The 18658-nt window shown below is 40.3% G+C and overlaps 1 protein-coding gene across 1 annotated transcript in view; it reads right to left on the bottom strand.

Moving 5' to 3' along the window:
• Window positions 1-3126: 3126 nt before the first annotated feature.
• Window positions 3127-18658, bottom strand: part of LOC113034943 (serine protease HTRA1A-like) — a 28531-nt gene continuing 12999 nt past the window's right edge. The window contains exons 4-9 of the mRNA XM_026190126.1: window positions 7732-7926; window positions 7611-7643; window positions 7416-7530; window positions 5667-5730; window positions 5432-5527; window positions 3127-3800 (exon numbers count right to left, since the gene is read on the bottom strand). Coding sequence (XP_026045911.1) covers window positions 3632-3800; window positions 5432-5527; window positions 5667-5730; window positions 7416-7530; window positions 7611-7643; window positions 7732-7926 — 672 coding nt within the window. The 3' untranslated portion in view covers window positions 3127-3631. The remainder of the gene's footprint in view (window positions 3801-5431; window positions 5528-5666; window positions 5731-7415; window positions 7531-7610; window positions 7644-7731; window positions 7927-18658) is intronic.

Below are 18658 nucleotides of genomic sequence, written 5' to 3' on the forward strand. Positions count from 1 at the left end.
AAATTAAACCAAAACAAACAATAGGGGGCGCAAGAGGACCACATTACTTGGGTTGAACTTGAAGACGTGCCAAAGAGAAGCTAAATGAACGGCCGTGATCGGCATTAGTTCTATCCATAGACCTTCTATGGGAAAGAACAGATGCAATATTAGAAAAGGTCCACTCAGTATTTGCATCAGTCCACTCAATTCATACAACATTTTGTGAACAGCTTCATAGGTCTAATTTCCGAATCTAATCTTCTAATGAAACCCTTTACACATGCAATACTGTGTAAATTCCACCTCTCATTTATATTTGTGTGTTTTTCCATGCAAGTATGTTTTACTACATTAGCAGTGAGTTTGGATTGTTTTTATGCTGCAAAATTAAACAGTTATTTTTCATTAAACAGATGCTTTTCAGTATTGCAAGGCAGGTCTGCATTCATATTGTGATACATTTTGACAAGATCATTAACACCGCCGGGTTGCTGTGTCTGGTCTTTGCTTAAATATTGTTTCCTATTTCTTAAGGACATGACTTTCAGTTACTGTTCATTTAATGTAGGCAGTTTTTAGGCCAGCTATTTCTTTTGTCCTCCACTTATCCAGCTTTATCAATTTTTTAGGACACCCTTGACACCATGTTGAGGTATGCAAAGTTTTCAGCAAATAGCTCTTTGAAAATGAACGTTATGGTTCAAAAATACAGTTTTATGTCTGTTGAACTGTGTTATCTTTCACAATTTTTAAAGGTTCTATAAAAAAAGGGAAACAAAAGATGTTTTTGTGACCCATTGCTCGTAACAAAATGCCCAAAGTTACAGTTTAAAATTATGTCTTGGCAAAATTGTCTAATATATGAAGATAAACACTGGCTGTTCCCTGCCCTTTTATGTTTGAAAGACCTTCAAATAGCCTGAAGAACTCATGAAGAAAAGAGTAGTGGCTCGAGACTTTTGCACAGCACTGCTGAGCCTTTTTAATTTTATTTTTTGGACCCAAATGTAAAAGTTCGTTGTGTTGAGGATGTGTTTTAATGGGGCCACTTGCAATTATGTCTCAAACAAAAAGGCACATGATGGCTACACACACTTAGATTTAAGTGAGAAAATTAAAAAATATATATTTGAAAGAGCCAATGCTTTAATCCAGGAAAAACAATCTTCTGTAATTACTTCAAATTAGGATACTTAAGGTAATACATCCAAACAGGAAGAATTCCAATTTTCACAGTATTTTTATCTTGATTTTCATATCAGACACATGGAAGAGTGTTATGTTACTTAAATTCTTCTAGTTGTTTTCTTAGCATAACATAATATCTTACACGATCAATATAAATGTTGTTGTATGCTGCCAAATCTGATTGTTCTATACCCAGTGGAGTGAATTTTTAAACACATCCAACATACTGTAAACAGAAATCATGTATATATCACCCACGCTGGCACTAGCCTGGGGCACAGATGGTGTCAAATGAATACATAGTTCGTTCCAACAGCCTGGGTCTTCAGGGCCAAGTGGTCCCAACTGTATCAACACTGAACTGAGCATTACTCATCCAGAACAAACCTCACAACATCTCCTTAAAAGCATGAAAATCTTTTGTGGAAATGGCTGGCCTCAGTTCAGAAACAGCAAGACACTAATTTCCCACAGGATCCGCCTGAAATGTTTGAATTTCAGATGGATCCCACCCATTTCACTTAATGAAAAAAGTAAATAACACAAATAGTGTTAATATAATATTGTGATTGGGAAACAGCTGTCACACTAATTAATCTCCTGATATAAACTACAAACTGTCAACATAATACACTGACATATTTTTTAGTTTATCGGAGGATTCATAGACCACAATTAGCCAAATGTTTAGTCACTTTGTTTCCCGTGATTATTTTTGTAACATTTGGACAAACATAACATGGTTGATCATTAAGAGGCTGATAGATGAAACCTAATTACAGTTAAACATACAAACATTTGTATGTATTTGGGCCAGAAAAGAGACAGTCAGTCCACATCAAAAGCCCAGAGGTGGTGAGGTAATACGACCATGTTTGACTGATGGTTCTGAGCTCAGGTCTTGGCAATCTGGCAGTCATGACTTCATTAACGAGCAAACTTTACAGCTCATTCAAATGCACCGTATGTATTCTGTAACCTCTGGATGTTTTGCAGTCTTGGAGCAAGTGAGTCACAAACCTGTGGCATCGCCAAGTGAAATGCAAACATTGAATTTCAATGCTGAGTGTAACATCTGTCCAAAATGTTCACAGCAAAGTTGGATTTTTAAACTAGAACGACAGACTGCAACACTGAGACAAATCCATGAGATGGCAGCAACACTGCTTAGTGCTTATAAATGTAGTATATGTCATTATCAAATGTATTAAAATGTCCATTATGTCATTTAAATAATGTTTAATTACGTTATACACCTTTGGGCTACTTGACATTTGAAAGGATGACTTTGTAATATAGCTTCCATGTGCTTTGTGTAAATGGAAAATTGGGCAGTTGGCGAGATAAAGCTCCACAAGCTATTGGACACATGGTCTGCAATTTAAAAGTAAAAACTAGGAAGCCGACCACTGCATGACAAAATATGTTCTACTGTCATTTAGACTTACTCGTAAAGCTGTTGAAGTGCAATTTTATCTTCTAATACATGCAGCATAATAGACGGTGCGTTTGACTTTGTATTGTATAGCTTGAAGCTGCAGTTGCAGGTCTCATGAGGTTTACTTCACTATATGTGGTAAACAAAAAATCTCCACCAAAACATTAAATGTATTTATGCGAGCCCCACATCTGTGACCACTGCATCATGGGTCGGATCTCAGTTTGGCTCGCACTCCTGTCTCTGAGGTCAGTCTGTGGAGACCCTGTCCCAACAATCACACCAGACCACTATCAAGCCCATATGAAGGCAATAAAAGCAAATTTAAACCAGATCCCAACACGCTCCATGTCCCTCTTTCTGTGTGCATATGCACGAGAGAAATTAGTTACTGATTACTTTTTTCAAGTAACTTGGCCAACACTGTTTATGTGTGTATTAAACTGAATGAAAGAGAGCTGGAAAGAGCATTTTTTAAAAGGCAGTAAGCAGAGTGTCAAAGCAAATGGAGGTAAAAAACCTTTATTTTCTTCTCCAGTATACATCACATAAACAACAAAGTATTTCTACAGTACTTTAAAAAAAAGGGGGGGGAGTTTAGAAAACAACAATTTTACAAATATGATTTGCTCAGCAAGTCGCTTAAAATTGCTTCAAATTTCAGTCAGCCTGACTGAGCAACAGTACATTAAAAAAACAACAACAACAACAAAACAAGTAAGCAGGTGAAAACACTATGCCAATGACTATTTTTTTAAGGTTTAAGAACACACAGTAGTAGCTTTGATCAAAGCATTAAAGTCTAAACATGAGAACACACAGGGAAAACATAGTACAGCGCTGCTTTTAAAGCATCCGTACAGTCATTCCTTTCAAGGCAATGCCAGAAATTTCCTGGATGTGAGGCACCACCGGCCTTTGGCCACAGGGAGAGGGTGCGTCAGTAAAAAACCCCTCCGATATAAGGTCCACTGGTGATAAGTAAAAGCTAGCTCCAGCAACTGTGGTGTGATTTCTGGAGGGTCAAGGGTCAATTTCAATGGGAACAACAGTGAGGATGGCATCTTCATTGCCACGGCGCACAACCACTTTTAAGGTGTCATCTCTCTTGATGGCGGCGCTGACATCGGTTGCTGTTGAAATCCTATGGCCGTTGATCGAGATGATGACATCATGCTCTTTGAGTCCAGCGCTGGAGGACAGAAGAAGAAAGAATGATTGAGGGGTTCATAAATGGAAAAACATGTGCGAATAGGATGATCTTTGTTTTCGGAGCCCGACTATTCTAGTTGAGTTTTATGACATCAAGGCACAGTTTTAGCCTCTGAGGAGGTGTACAGATGTTTATCAAGTCCAGCTGTTCCATGTCACCTTCTATCACTGTATACACTATTTTTTTGTATGTTGACTAACAGAGCACAAAATACTGTAAAATCATAGGAACGTAGGAAATAAAAATGTCAGTCCACTGGTTTTATCCTATTGTTAATAAATCCCATACCAATCACTGAACTGATTGTTATTCTTTATTTCCACGTATATGAACTGAAGCTTATATTTGGTCATCCTCCATTGTGTTACATTTTAAGAAAATCTGTGATGTTTTTAAATGAATTAAGCTATTAAAGTAATCTGAATGATCAAATGAAATAAATGTTCATGGGTGTAGATGCCTTAACACATTAGTGGTTTAGTTTTATGACAATTTATACATCTTCTTATGTAATTTAACTATAGTTCCCTCTTTAGATTTCAGTGGAAAGAAAATATAGAGGTGAAATACTCTTCATTTTACATAGCCATAATCAGCTATTGGTAGGATTGTTTCCAGGTCTGTGAGCCTCTAAATCAACAAAAAATAAAAACACATTGACTAAAAGCACACTTTCAATGTAAAAAACAAAGTAGTAAAATGGGGATCACGCACAGACTGAGGCAGTAACCAGCAGTGATATCAAAAGCAGACTCTTAAAACAACTGCTTAATCATAGCCACATGTAAACATAGACCACCACACCTTCACTTGCAACAGCATCAATTAACGGAGCTGAAACTGGGATTTCAGTGCACTCGGTCGCCACAGAAACAATCCCTTCCCTACAGAAGAATCAAGATTCCAAAGTCCATAAACCAACATAACACAGAGTGAGATCAAAAGTGAAAAAAGCAGAGCCTAGAAAAAACAAAACAGAGAATATAAAAGGAACCACAGAAATGTTATAATGCAAAAGGGTGGGTTATTTAAGCAATGAGTAAACACTGATGAAACCTTGTAGGACAGACCACTATATAGTGGGATGGGTGAGCAGGCGCAGGAAAACCACAGTTCAGCTACTAACCTCCCTGCATGAGGTTTGAAGGAAATAGCTGACCTCAGCGTCTCCCGCGCCCTACTCTGCTGGAGTTGTGGTGGTGGCTGATTGGAGTGGGCCGCAATTGTGGGAGGAGGGGGATATTTTAGAGGGCCAAGCACTCTAGACATGCTAGAGTGAGCCATTAATTCACATGCTAGTAGGACAGCTATGTAGGAAGCTCTGGGCATGTGTGCAACCTCTTGATGGTTAAACTAGGAAAAGAAAATTAAGAAAGGAAATGAAATATACTATCTATTTGCATTTCGAGAGGCGAGCAGGGGCTGCGTGGAGAGTGATGAGAGTCTTGTGTGAATTTAGTGTAGATGTATTGTATTACGAGCCAAAGACAATATCCCATAGCTAGAGTCAGATAGAACCTCAATTTGCACTTCACTGAGATCCATAAAGTTACAATCAAGTTAGCTTCTACAGAGCCACTGTCTTTGGAAACTTATAATATATTGCTTACATTGCAGCTGGTGTCTTTGCAATGACCTCCATAACATAAGCTCCCGAGGTGATGTCAGGGAAGTCGCGGAGTCGAGTCTTCAGCTCTTTGGCTAGCCTAATGGTAGGGGGAAAAAAGGAGAGAGTTAAACACAAAATTCTGCAATTCCCTGTGACCTGGGTATAATACAATGTTTCATTTATTGCATTCTGGGGATTGAACACAATGGCTATGTACATAAAAGTGTGCAACTTACCCTGGAGTGAGAGTCATCATCCTCACACCAATATACTTCTTCTTTGCTTCTGTTCTCCCTAAGGCTGGACATAGAATATTCAGTTATCTTCTAACCTGGGTCTCTAGCTACAAACCAGAGACCAAACAGCACTTTTCTGTGTTGGAGTCTGCAGTTTCATTGCCCAAAGGCAGTGCTTTAGTAAAGGAATATGACCAGGGGAATCATCATCATTTTTTCAAGCATTCAATGGGATGTGCACTGTGAATTCAGCTCGACCTCGAGGCTAAGACTGTCAAGTTGGAGTTATACTGCAACATCCTGGGGCCTCAGAGGGGAAACAAAGTGGCAGGGACTTTCCCAAAACTGTAGCATATGCACTTTATTGAAAAGACAGCACGTTTTCAGAAGGACTGAGACAATCTTCACCTTTCACCAGCCCTACTTGAGCCATATTTAGCTCCCAGTGTCTTTGTCCCTTTCATCCAACTAGAAGGTTCACTGTTTTTGACAAAGTGAGGGACAGCCAGCATACATTACAAGTGAGTGTCACAACAGGACTTCTAGAGAGCGATTCAAACGTAGCCGAATCTGTGAACAATCTCAAAGGGTATAAAGAAAATAAGAAATGCAGGTTTTGCGCTGTGAAATATGTTTCGAATCTTTGTTTGAGATCCTTTTCTCAGTACATCATTTAGAAAACCCGTGAGTAGCTTTCTGTTCTGGTTCACTGGTTTTACTTAGCGGAGGCATTAGTCATTTGTGTAACAAACAATTACATGAACTCACTTGTCCACCTCAGAATTGGTTCAGGGTATTGCATTCTCAAGGCAGTGGCCTCAGAACAGCATATGCTCAATACTGTCATCAGTGCCACCATGCTGCACCTGTGACCAAGGCAGGGATGCTGGCATGGTGGATGCTGGCATGCATGTCTGAGTTATTGCTGCAGCCTTGCATCTCCATATGAGCATCACCTCTGATCTGATTGGTCTTTCTGGAAATCTGGACAGAGATGCTGAGATAAGCTGTCCACCCTGCTAGTAGAACAATAGTAGAACAATGTCTGACACTGACACAGTAGTGCAGGACTTTCTGGATCAGGAGGATATTCATGCACTTTCTTGGCAAGCATTTAGTCCTGATATGTTTCCTACTAAACATGTCTGAGACAGGCTGGGTCTTCATGTCCACTGCACAGCTGCAGGCTGCACACATCTGGGAAAGGTGAACAATTTCTCAACAGCTTATCAGGACACTTTTGCAGACAGGCAACTGCTGTCAGAGGAATAGCTGTATTATCAAATGTACTTACTATATATGTATTATAGTGCTGGTCTATAAAAGCTTTTGAAAACACCAACTTGCATTTTCCTTTTTGATTTGCATGGATCAGGTGAAGTCTGCTTTATATAGGTAAGTTTCTGAATTTCATTTCTTATGAAACACTACTCAATGAAAAGGGCAAAAAGCATAAAATAAAAACAAACAAACCAATATGCACTGGCACAGATTTTTCTTTTTAGTTTATTGTAATGTCAAAATTCTATTAGGTAATGCTGGGCATGGATTCCCATAGCTCTAAATACAGTGAACATATCGCAAGAGATCACACAAAGATGAAAACGAAAAAAACTCCTGAACTAGTGAGCTGAATTATAGCTCATTTAACTGAGATCACGGTCCAGCTCTCTTGGCTTCTATACTAAAAGTGATTGAAGAGAGCCAGTAAAATGAGAACATTAATAATGTGTCAGTGAGAGCTCATACCTCTGGACTGCCTGTCGTATGACTCGGCCAGGAACTGTCGAATCTTGTCCGAGGGTATGGCAAAGGAGATGCCCGCTGTCACCTTCAGCGTGTTAATCCCAATCACTTCACCATCCTATGCCAGTAAACCTCAACTCAGTGACTGTAAATGGTGAATTGTAGAAGCATAAAAACATATATATAATTCTGGCTTACCAGATTGACCAGAGGCCCTCCAGAGTTGCCGTACTGTGAACCAAAAAAGTAAATAACTTATCTGTAGTAATCCGAGAAAAGAAATTCAGTGAGAAATGACAATTCAGCTTTATTTATTTACGTTGATGATGGCGTCAGTTTGAATGTAGTCCATGTCAGAGTTGCGAAGGCCTAGCTCTCTGCCCCCTCGCTGAGTAGTGCTAACAATTCCTGTAGTAACCGTATTCTGGAGGGAAAATGGGCTGCCAATAGCAACCACAAACTCTCCTGGCCTCAAATCTGACGAACGGCCCAGCAGAAGTACAGGAAGCTTGGTCTGCAAGTGGGACACAGAGGGTCAGTATGTTTATATTTGGAATCCAAGGCTTGCAGGTAAAGAAAGCATTTCTTTAGCATTGATAGGATAGGGTTTAGAGGCGCAACGTCAGCTCAACAGTATGGTCTGCAAACTAGTCCACTCATGTCTCAGAATAATTTGCATTCCTTTTAGTGATTACCTGACTTTATGGCCAAATATGCTGCAAAATCTAATAACACTTCCAGCACCTTTTGTGTTTTGTGCTAATATGCGTATTAGCATTTTAGCAGCAAACGTAAACATGCTAACGTTTCTGTCCAGTCTCTCTGCGCAATAAGCTTACTGTAGAGTTATAGTCTTGAACCCCCCTCCCCCCAACACACACACACAGACACACACACACACAGATATTTTTCTAGCCATTTGACAGACTCCATAAAAGGAATAGGGAATCATTTGTGAAACTAGCATCTACATTTAGCCTACGCTACTCTGTCATCTGCTATTTTTAACTTTTATCTTTGCATCTTTTCAGTTACAAGTTATGCACAGAATAACAGAAAACAAAACAAGTGATGCAGTTAAACTTATTCAGCTATTCTTATACTAACTTAATGCATTCACTTTAAAACTAAACTATATTTCTTTGCTCCCTCGACATCCTCCATGTAAAGTTAATTAATATGTAAAAAAGTAACTCTGAAAGAAAATCACAAGTTCAGTGTTGCTTCATTTGCAGTCGCTCTGCTGAGCATTTCTCGTGATCAGGTGTTTTATAAGTGGACAGCAGAAAAAGAATTACAGCTAAACTGCAAGTCTTCTAAACATAACCCACTCAATGCAGCATGGTCCTGCTCCCACACAAAAACAATTACCACTTTAAAACCACAGGGGAAGGGAAATTTATGCCAAACAATCTAAAATACTGATAATCACGATGAAAGGCTTATTTGAAAGTGCAGCTCGGCTGAGAAATGATTCCTAATGGCAAATGTGTGCCAACAGACCACAGATGCTAGAAAATGGATAGATATTACAGTCAATAATGAGTACCTTAAGCTATGGTTGGGCCTGTTACACTGGGTGGTAGAAACCAGGCTGCTGAGTGCTTGCCTCAGACACCGAAAGAATATATTTATCCATCCACAGTGACAATTTCCTTCTTTATATGAAATCATCTCTGCTGGATAGTCCATAGTCAAAGCATGTGTAATGCCACATCCACATGGGTCTGTATACAGTTGTACCCAATAACCTGCAGGGAGGCAACTTTCTTAGAGGGGAAAAAAGTACCTATCCCAAGAGTTCCTCTTGTGAATCCATTTTGTTTACTCAGGGTTATAAATAGGTGGCGTAGGAGGGTGAATGTTCACAGGGACAGTAGCACATGTTAGTGTACACAGACAAAGGGATCATATAGGAAGCAATTTGCAAAATTATATCATTCCCAGCATTATATCGGGGATACCTAACTGCCAACGCATGCAAACACTTTCTCTGCATCGATGCATGTTTGCAGATGTAGATTAAATAAAGACATGCGACTCATAAGCGAATTGAAATGCATTTAGAAAACTGAGCTGCAGGAAAATGTCAGAGACAAATCTTTTCAGTGATACCGTGTTAAAGCTTTCTGTAAATGATCTCAGTGCTCATGGTGAAGTTATTATTAGAACATGACAAAGATAGTGAGGATGAGAACCTTTCAATCTTACCTCACATGCTGACAGAGACACAGATATAGAAATACAAACACAACTACTATAAATGTCGCAGGATTAGTTCCCAATTAGTGTGAGTTTGTTTCAACATTGTAGGGTTTGTTACAAAAAAATATGGCAACACGCACAAGCTACATAACTGTACGCACAATCCAACAAACAAGCATTTGGCATGCACATTCACATACAGAAAGACACCTGACACAGGAGTAGCAGTCTGTTTAATCACTCCAGCTCCCCCCTCCCGTCACACTCCATGTGAGATAAGAGTATAACCAGATGGAGACAGGAAGAAAAAGAAACACACACGCTGCGGAGAGAGAGAGAGGACATTAGGTGGATTCAAGTCCCTGCTAAGGCATTTACCCACTGCCTGTCACCATGATTCTGATAACAGTTAGTGATACTGGTTGTGTCATGGTGACTGTTGCTACCTTACCACCTGATCTGACTTTATTAAATGCAAGCAGTTTGCGGCTTAAAAGTTTCTACCTAACCCTGGGTCTCACACACACTCATGCAAAAATCACACTGCATTCACAAAAAGCATGCACATGCAGGGCAAAATGCAGAAGTTGGCTGACATGCAAACAGCACCTAGGTGAGAGGGCAGAGCAAACACAGAGCGAGTGGACTCCCCAAAGTTTCGAGAGACCCCTAGCTTACATATCACTTACTAATTGTTACTAGTCAGCAATCTGGAATCACTTGTGGAAAATCATCTCGCCATGTGAGTCCGCCTCGTCTGACCACCCAAGTGACTCACCGTGCTATTTCAGATGCACTGGTACTTTACCCAAAGACACTATAGCCGCACTTAAAGGAAAGAGGCAAGGTGAAAGAAGGGAACAACAAACACCACAAACCACAGGAAGAGAGTCTGAGAATGTGAGACGAAAGAGTGAATCAAAGTTACGTCAGGAGCCAGCTTATTACCCCTAAAAATATTTTTGGCTTAAGATGTAGAAAAAATAAAAACGACAGCCACGGTAACATTTATAGAACAACAAAAAAAAAAAAGTCTGATCTGATGAGGTCTATGAGGATAGATTTTTTTTTCTTCTTAAATAAAGGGCTCTTGTTTTGTTAGGTTTGAGACCGTTTCATTACCTCATATTATGGCAATGATGCCATAGATTATCCTCTCTTTTCTTGCCCAAAAGAATCTGTGTTTTCCACATTCTTGAGTGTTTAGATAATAGAGAGAAGTGGGCCATCAGATTGAGGAAAGGAGATTTAAACAGCTTTGTTTATGTTACCCAAAGAGGCAGCTGTAAGCGACACATTACTGAGAAAAATTCAAAGCTTTCGTAAAATCTGCTGTCGCCTAGCAGAGTATTTGTTCAACCGCCTGCACACAGAGAGGTTTGGCGAAAGGACAGTGAGAAGAATATGCTGGTTGACAACCCCACAGAAAGACTTGAAAATAGCTGTAGAGTTGCTATAAAGGGATTTATCAATGTTTGATGTTAAAGCTTGGGTCGTTTGGAGCCTCATTTAAAAGCCATTACACTAACTACCTTTTTATGACTAGACCAGGTGCAAACTTTAACTCCAGGCAAACTAAGATGGACTGAGGCTTAATAGTGTCTAAGGCACATGTGGACACACATATAATCACTCAGAGAAAGGGAGGAGGTCGCCTAAGCGTGAACCCTCACAAACTGAAGTCTGTAAATTAAATCCCACACACCTGGCACTGCTTAGATATACAGCTAGACCACGTCAAAATACACATATTCAGAAACAGAAGCTCGGGTTGGGTCAGTGCATGACCTGAACTGTATTAAAGCTCATATGCAGTCACATGGCCTCTAATGTTTCCTTCATGCAGGTGTCTTCAAAGCAAGGTGGGCATATTTTACAAAGCTCTACTTTACAAAATTCATAAGTACACTAAGGTATAGGGTTTTACTTGCTGAACTTGCCCTCGAGGTTGTGCTGATGCAGTTAAAAATGTGGCAGGATTCAGCATGCTCATGCAGTACATAACATCAAATAAGGGAATAAGAAGATCACGCTCAGGAGACTGAAAGAGGCTATGCTGACTGTGTTTGTGTGCTTGTGAGCCTGAGTGGTTGCACGGTGTACAATGGACTCGTTTACATGAATGATAGCACAAGTACAAAATAAGTAAATAGGTAATTACTTCACTATTTATAGTTTGAGAAAATTTTGTAGAAGTATGTAAAGTCACAATCAGCACATAAAATAGGCATTTCCCACTTCGTAGGTGTCCACGTCACACTGGGTGAAACCATATCCTTGCTGACTCCAGTGCGGAAACCACTCCACTATAGGTTCCATATGTTCTTGAGAATAAGAGCAAACATATGTCTGCGAGATTTGGACACATTTCACTCTGTAGCATGAACGCTTACGAGCACTAAAGGACATCTCAGTTCTGGCTAGACACCGCAAAACTTCGAACTGTGCAAATCACAGTGATGAGAGCAGAGGAGAGGAGGTCTAGTGGGTTCGTTTGCTCCAGGGGAGAGATCTGACAGCATAATATGGTTCATTTCGCTTTTACTTGAAGTATTTACATGGCGCTCAAGATGTTTCTGTTCTTTTAAGGCTGGTAGCTACTTTGGGGTTGAGCCAACCTCTTGGCCAGTATGTGCTGGAATATGCCATACTTGTGCTGACCCTGAGTATAACAGGAGATATAAAAAATGGATCAAGTCCTCAAGCTTCATTTTTTTAACCATCTATCTGCCCCTAACATTCTCCCTGACCCTTTCCACATTTTCCGACACCGTGTCCGTGTTGTTACTGTTACGGCTCGGGTGCCAGTTTTGCCTTTTGTCTTTGGAGAAGCAATCTACATTTTGATTAGATCGACAAGCAACATTATATAGCATTATGTATCAAAAGCTGGGGTAAAAAAGACAGGAAAAAAATCATGGCAAAAAGAATCTGCAGGTCATTGGCAAATTAACCACGATGACACCTCCCAGAGCCACTGACATCAGTGTTTCCAACTTTGGGCTCACCCGTTTGATGGTAACGTGCAGGTGCTAGCAGTGCATGGAAATGGTTCCAATGAAAAAGAGGCCACTTTACTTCCTGTTTGCCTTTCATGCCAATTATTAGACCTATTAAAAGCCAATAAATAAAAGCCAGGAAAAACTAGCTAAAGGTAATGTGTCATCTATCCAGATTAAGAACCAAACAGTTATACCTAGATATATGATGCCTTAGCCTAATTTTGTACTGGATTTGAGATATCTGTCCCCGATAATGCAATAAATATGAGTGGTGTTTACATTTTGGAGCCTATAACAGTGCACTTTTAAAACCTTTTTTTTCTGGTTCAGAGAGGGCCTTTGTAAGGTGACAACACAAATCAGCACAATCAGTCTGTTACATGTTACATCTCTGTGTTAGTGGAGAGAACCGAAAGCTATGCATTTTCCTACAATTTCGGGCTTCTTATTAATTGCCTGATATATCTGAGGAAATGAAACAAACAAGCTAACAAAACTTGTAAAAAAGATTCAAAATGCAATCTGTAGATTCATTTGTTTCCCGGAAGATGTGTCACTGCTGATTTATGAATGTAAAAACTCTAATTACACTTAAACATAAGTAGCGAGTGTGCTTGGTTTCAGAGCAGGGTTTTAAACAGGGACAAAAGCCTGTGTCCTTGTTTATATGCCACTGGAGCAAATGTGACTTTTTAAAAAAAAAATCTGAGTGGACTAACCTTAAAACACGGGTTCACTCAGCTGCCTTTAAAATAGCTTGCAGTTGTCTCATAATTACATAGCTGAAGATGCATCATACCTTGTGTCATTAGGGAAACAATAAAGGTTATTGATAATCAGCACTGAGTCAAATATGCCGGTAATCCCGTGGGCAAGGCTGTTGCCAAGAAAACAATTACACATCAAAACAGTAGGCCAAGACAATGAGTGTCAACACCCAGTCGGGTAAAACTATGTGTGTCTATGTGTCCATTTTCCTTGGCTCTTTTCCCATACTACTGCATCTTTAGGCCTGGGAACCTTTTTGGTTACAGAGGAGAGAGATGAAGGAGAATAGATGGCTCAGGAAGGGAGGAGGAAGTGATTCATTTCCTTTTTGCCTGTCTCCAAAGGCGACACACAGTGTCTTTCCACTGGCAGAGGAGCGTGACCTCCACGTCCCCGCAGTGAGCTGTCTTACACCCATGTGGACAAATGCGGACTCATACACTTTCATAATGGTTTGAATAACTGCTTTTGTCTATCACCTCTGTTAATTGAGGGATTTCAAATGAAATGTGGGCATCTTCTGCAGAAATATTTACCCAGTGTTACTAATATAAACAGACAAAATAAACAGATCAGTGCAGGCTGCTTTATAGACATTCACATAACACAGACGCACACAAAATCCAGCCCTGTCCAAACCAACACCAGGCAAATTTCCCAGAGAGGCTGGTTAAAAATGTTGATCGCCAGTAAAAACAGTTCTATTGTTGCATGAGAACACATGGAGAATAAAAGACTTGTTTTACCACAATACAGCACTTGTAAAGCTGAGAAAAAGTTAATGACTCATTAACTTTGAATCTTTTTGAGTCACCTTATCTTCAAAAAGCTTTTTTTCACCCATTCTAGGATTGACACTTACAGTGATATTGATGGCACATTTATAGCTCATCATTTAGCCTCTCGGTGATTTCAGATGTAAGTGGGCAAAAGCAGATTTTAATTTAGTATGCAGGGGTCAGTTTGCACTATCTAAAATCATGACTGCTTGCTCTGTTGCCTACAAATAATACAAAATGTGATGGCCAGATTCAGTTACTTTGTTCACTTCTCTGGAGGCAGTGGCCTATTTTTCAAGGCCTAGGATATCCAGATAGGGGATAATGAATATCCCGCCAAGACTTTCTATTTCATGCCCTCGCCATTGTTAACAATTGCAGTTTAAATTTTAATATACCTGAATAAAAAGCTCAATCACTTTCACAACATCTTTAGAAGATGACTATCATTGAAAGTAAGGTAGAGTTCGGTAATTTTAACATTTTGTCCTCACTATTCCACCCCCTATGCAAAGCACTACCTTATCGTGGTGGAGGGGTTCGTGTGCCCCAGGGATCCCAGGAATTATGTTGTCCAGGGGCTTCTGCCCCCTGGTAGAGTCTCCCATGGCAAATTGATCCTGGGTGAGGGACCAGACAAAGAGCAATTCAGAACACCCCCATGAGTAGAACACCAAGGGAACAGTTCACTCTGCTCGGGATAGGGTTACCAGGGCCCCGGCGTGGAGCCAGGGCTAGGGAGCGTCTGTTGGCCAGGCCTTAGTCCATGGGGCCCGGTCGGGCACAGCCCAAAAAAGGGCCCCACTTTGACTGAGAAAATTGTTGGGCGGTGGAAGGAATACTTCAAGGACCTCCTTAAACCCACTGGCACATCTTCTGTGGAGGAAGCAGAGTCTGGGGACGAGGGGGATGATCGGCCAATCTCCGGGGGCGAGGTCACTGAGGCAGTTAAACAATGCCTTGGTGGCAGAGCCCCTGGGGGGGGATGAGGTCTGCCCTGAGTTCCTGAAGGCTCTGGATGTTGCTGGGCTGTCCTGGTTGACACGCCTCTCCAATGTTGAGTGGAGATCAGGGGCGGTACCTCTGGGAATGAGAATCAGCACCTACAAATCTGAGGCCATGGCCTCAGCTGGAAAAGGTTGCCCACTCTGGGTCAGGGACGAGTTCCTGCCCCAATGGATGGATGGATGTATGGATGTTCCTAACACACACATCACACACCACAGCCTTCCTGTGGTCAAGTAGAGCTCTCGCACTGGATTACTATACAGAGCTGTAGTCTTAAGGGACTTTGAAGTAAAGAGGTAAGAGGCTTTTTAGCTGCAGAGTCAAAGATAATGCATGGCAGTACATTTGCATTTCATTAAAGCAACCAAATCACTTTCTAATAACTGCACAGATTAAGCCATAAACTGAAACATTAAAAAATATGACATACTGCACGGGACATTTGGAACATTTTGAAGTTCTAACGAGGCAGTCTGTGTTGCTCTCTATCAGCCTAAGTAAACAAATGTCCAACAGGCTTTGGAATCACTTACAGGTATAAGTGAACAGGGGTCTGAAAGACTTAAAAACCTAAAGCTTGATGGGCTCCATCACGCGCATCACACAGTGCAATCATTAACCTATTAGCTCACAAAGTCCTTCAGACATGTGGATCCATTTTCCAGGCCTTGGCCACATCACCCTCTCATTCTCTGTCCCTCTTGCTTTCTCTTTCCCCCCATACTCTCTACACAGGAACAAGTGAGCACAGCACTTTTTCCCCCTCTTTCCGTCCCCCTCTGAAGTTCCAGCTGCTGTAGACAGACTAATGTGTTCCCCAGAGCTGAGGGGCAGACCACAGCCCCAGGAACAGACTGGGCCCTGCTACCAATAAACTCTAGTTTCACATAGAAAAAGAGAGAGAAAGAAAAGAGAAGAGATTCATTATACAGTCAGGGAAAACTTAACTTTAAACTTTCTCACTCATAAACAATTGTACCATTGTGGAGTTTTATTGATTATTTTTGGCTGCTTCTATACTGCTGACATTGTAAACAATTAGCTTTTATTTAACTGGAAGAACACTATTGGGGCTGGTAAGCAAAGGCAAATGATGACTGATGGGGGGGACGATGGAAGACTTTCAGCAACAAAATAGCTGAAAACTGACCTCTGTAGCTTTAAAAAATTAAAATCCCTCAAATCTTTCTGAACACAAAAAATAGAAAGCTTAAACAAGAGAATATTTGCTTTTTCTTACTTACTCTGAAAATGAATATGATATAGATATAGCCAACATCACTTTTTATTGATTTATTCATAGACAGTGAATAGGCATTGAATGAATTATTCTCTGCCAAATTCAGCTATTAACATCTTCAAAACTAAAAGATCGTGTCATTTTAATGATATGGATTACAGACTATATATAAAAGATGGATGTCGCTTTTGGATCTGAAAGTCAAACCATTCCTAACGTCCCTTTAAATCTTATTTTTAATAGCCAGCAGTGGATGATCCTCTAGTTACAAAAATGTGTGCTTTCAGAGGAGTCTAGGGGAAAACGATCCTTTGGCTACTTAGTCTGTGACCACAGACTCACCTTTACAGTAAAATGTAGTACAAAGTAGGATGTTCAACAGTATGAGTGGGAAGTCTTTGGTTTCACGGTCAGAACTGCCCCTTTACTCATAACATCCAGTTTGAAAACACTAAGATGCTGATGGTTAAGTTGCTGTGCTGGAGGCTTCACTAACCTTTGGCTACTATCACAATGGCTTATTTGAAGTCTTCCTATTCATACCTCAGATTTTATGTTGACATTACTCTGTCGTCTAAAACTGTGGTAATAAAAGAAGACTATTATGAAGTTGAAATATGTGGTTATTACACTTTAGGTGCTATAATTAAACAACCCGAGGTAATTATTCTGCATGGTTTCAATGTCCCTTTTAATGCAAACCAACTTTGCTTGCCCTCCCGCCCTCACATTATAACAGACTCATCGTCTAATTTTCCATCTAATAACTCTCACTAGTTCCACACGCTAAGTTCTGCACATTAACAGAAATCCGAGTTCCAAATAAAAATCTAAATAATGGTGCCTTTGCAAAGTGACCACAGGTCTTCTGGGGCTTCATCGCTGACACATGGTCTGGATAACTCATTCTGGCTTCATATAAAACAAACACTTCATACTCATAGTGTTGAATGTCTTGAATTACAGCAAACCTACTCAAATTACCTGCTTCTTATTTTGCAGGCAATTTTTAGTAAAGCAGTTTGGTGTTTATCAAGAAAAAGTCTGATGCATCGAAATGTTTCAAATGCATGTGCAGTGAAAGGTTTCTATGATGATGAAGATTCTTAAACGGCCTATATCTTTATGTTACTACATGTTATAAGTACCAGTCATTCCTGAATCTGCACAGCCACTGACCATGTGCTGCAAACAAACAGGGGAAATCCCCCTCAATAAAGACCAGACTGACTGTCATCAACAGACTGAACAGGTTTTATCATAGAATGAACAAATACAAAGCACATGTCATTGCTCTTTTCTGCACTCCTTGCTCAATTTGTGCACCGAACAAAACCTGAATGCTTCAACCTCTTCAGACTTAAGGGTGGTTGGGGGGGGTCTTTGTAACACACCTCACTCTGCAATCGTGACCAACTTTTCAGCTGTGTCACAGAGCCATGAGAGTGAGCTCCCTAATGCAGCTCTGCTATGATTCGCAGTCAATAGGCCGTGGCTCTCTGCCACACATTCCTTCACATGACTGGCTGTGATTAACATGCAACGTGGATCCCTCTGGTCCAGTAGACAGACAAAAACGCAGACAGATAGGGACATTGAGAGAACTGGAGAGAAAATGCAACAAACATATGTGCTACAAAGCAATGCGTTTTCCTTTAAATATCAACACCATCCATAGATTTTTACCTGCCAGGAATAAGTGAGTGTCTCTGCAAATTGGTTGTGAAACGAGCATTGTAGTATCTGTTAGTTGTTTTTGCAGCTTGTTGTGTATGAACACTAACAAGATCTGGACTGACTGCAAGCCAGCTGTGTTTTAAAGACCCATCTGGTTGCACCTGCATGCTCACTTTGCTTCACTTGCACTCTGAGTACTAGGCTAAATTTGGAACACTGTCATTCCAGACTTGAATCGCCAAACCAACAAAATAGTTTTTTAACAGCAGTTTAATGGGAGAATTACAAAACCGTGAGTTAATATTTTTATTCTGTTGTGCTGGCTGTGACTTCAGAAAGCTTGGTCAAAAATACCTTTGCAGACTTTTTCACTTCAACTAACTCAGGACTCATTGGATAAATGCTTATTTGTCAAGCCTTAATTTGGCCAAATGAACTCAGTACAGTACTCAGTGAAACCAATTCAGAGACTTGTACATATATGGCAATAGACACACAAAGGTATGTCTGTAATTTTGTAAAAGCTGTTTCCCTTTACAGTCACTGCAGTATGGGACTAGATAAACA

The sequence above is a fragment of the Astatotilapia calliptera genome, chromosome 13 (genome assembly GCF_900246225.1).
Source record: "Astatotilapia calliptera chromosome 13, fAstCal1.2, whole genome shotgun sequence".
NCBI classification, from domain to species: domain Eukaryota; kingdom Metazoa; phylum Chordata; class Actinopteri; order Cichliformes; family Cichlidae; genus Astatotilapia; species Astatotilapia calliptera.